General features: G+C 56.2%; 1 protein-coding gene across 1 annotated transcript; it reads left to right on the top strand.

The window, feature by feature from the left end:
- Positions 1-236: 236 nt before the first annotated feature.
- EMWEY_00023030 (hypothetical protein) lies at positions 237-923 on the top strand (the record flags this gene model as incomplete). The annotated part of the gene is made up of 2 exons (XM_013480748.1): positions 237-423; positions 577-923. 2 exons carry the CDS (start codon positions 237-239, stop codon positions 921-923), a joined length of 534 nt encoding a protein of 177 aa, XP_013336202.1.
- Positions 924-1,187: the final 264 nt, after the last annotated feature.

The raw sequence follows: 1,187 nt of genomic DNA, 5'->3' as shown, positions 1-1,187 counted from the left end.
AATAAAATTAAATAAAAAAAAAGAGTAAAGATAACCACATAGAAGGTAAAACCCCACAGACACCATTTCTGCGTAATGCAGCTAATCGTCGACTAACTGCAGCAGGATCTACTTGCTGCTGCTGCTGCTGCTGCTGCTGCTGTTGCTGCTCCTGCTGCTGTTGTTGTTGCTGCTGCTGGGGAAGGTGCTGCTGCTGCTGCTGCTGCTGCAAGCGTCCTGAAGCTAAACCCGCAAAAATGTTCGCTTTCGGGAGCCGCGCTGCTGCAGCAGCAGCTGGAATTGCAGCAGCAGCAGCAGGGGCAGCAGCAGCAGCTGCTGCTGCCCCTGCTGCTGCAGTAGGTGATGCTGTACCAGATGCTGCAGGTGATGCTGCTGGTGATGCAGGTGTTGCAGCAGCAGGTGTTGCAGCAGGTGCTGCTGTTGGTGCAGCAGCAGGTGCTGCTGTTGCTGTTGCTGCTGCTGCAGCAGCAGCAGGTGGAGAGAAGTTGATGCGCATGCACGTGTCTTCTGAATCAGACTCATATCCGTAGAAGAGAGAAGGAGGGACAGGAGCAAGGCGTCGTGCTGTCTCTGCAGTGTTAACAGCAGCAGCAGCAGGAGCAGCAGCAGCAGGAGCAGGAGCAGCAGGAGCAGCAGCAGCAGGAGCAGCAGCAGCACTTGGTGCTGCTGCTGTACGCAGCAGACCTGCTGCTGCTGCTATTGCTCTTGCACTGCGCGGCCTTTCGTTGTCACCCCAATGCATCCCTGAGGATGACGAGGGAGCAGCAGCAGCAGGTGCAGCAGGAGGTGCAGCAGCAGCAGCAGCAGCAGCACGAGCTGGAGGAGGAAGAGGAGGAGGAGGAGGAGCAGCAGTTTGCTGCATGGGAGCTTGGACAGTTTTAGGTGTAAACGGGGGACAAAAGGAGACAGAAGAAGATAAATAATCAGCAGCAGAATGTTGCTGCTGCTGCTGCTGCTGCTGCTGCCACGTAGGAGGACCTCTTCCTGTTGCTGTTGTTGCCGTTGTTGCTGCTGTTGCTGCTGCTGTTGCTGCTGTTGTTGTTGCAGGCAGCGGCGGGGGGGAATTGGGGGGAAGACAAACGCGAATAACAAAGGGACGATTCTCACAAAGAAAATCATGAGCAGCTTCTCCAGGCCTGCACAGCAGCAGCAGCAGCAGCAGCAGCAGCAGCAGCAGCAGCAGAGGG

The sequence above is a fragment of the Eimeria maxima genome, genomic scaffold (assembly GCF_000499605.1).
Source record: "Eimeria maxima Weybridge genomic scaffold, Emw_scaff229, whole genome shotgun sequence".
NCBI classification, from domain to species: Eukaryota; Apicomplexa; class Conoidasida; order Eucoccidiorida; family Eimeriidae; genus Eimeria; species Eimeria maxima.
Note: the sequence above shows the minus strand (reverse complement) of the source record. Positions and strands in the feature narration are given on the sequence as shown.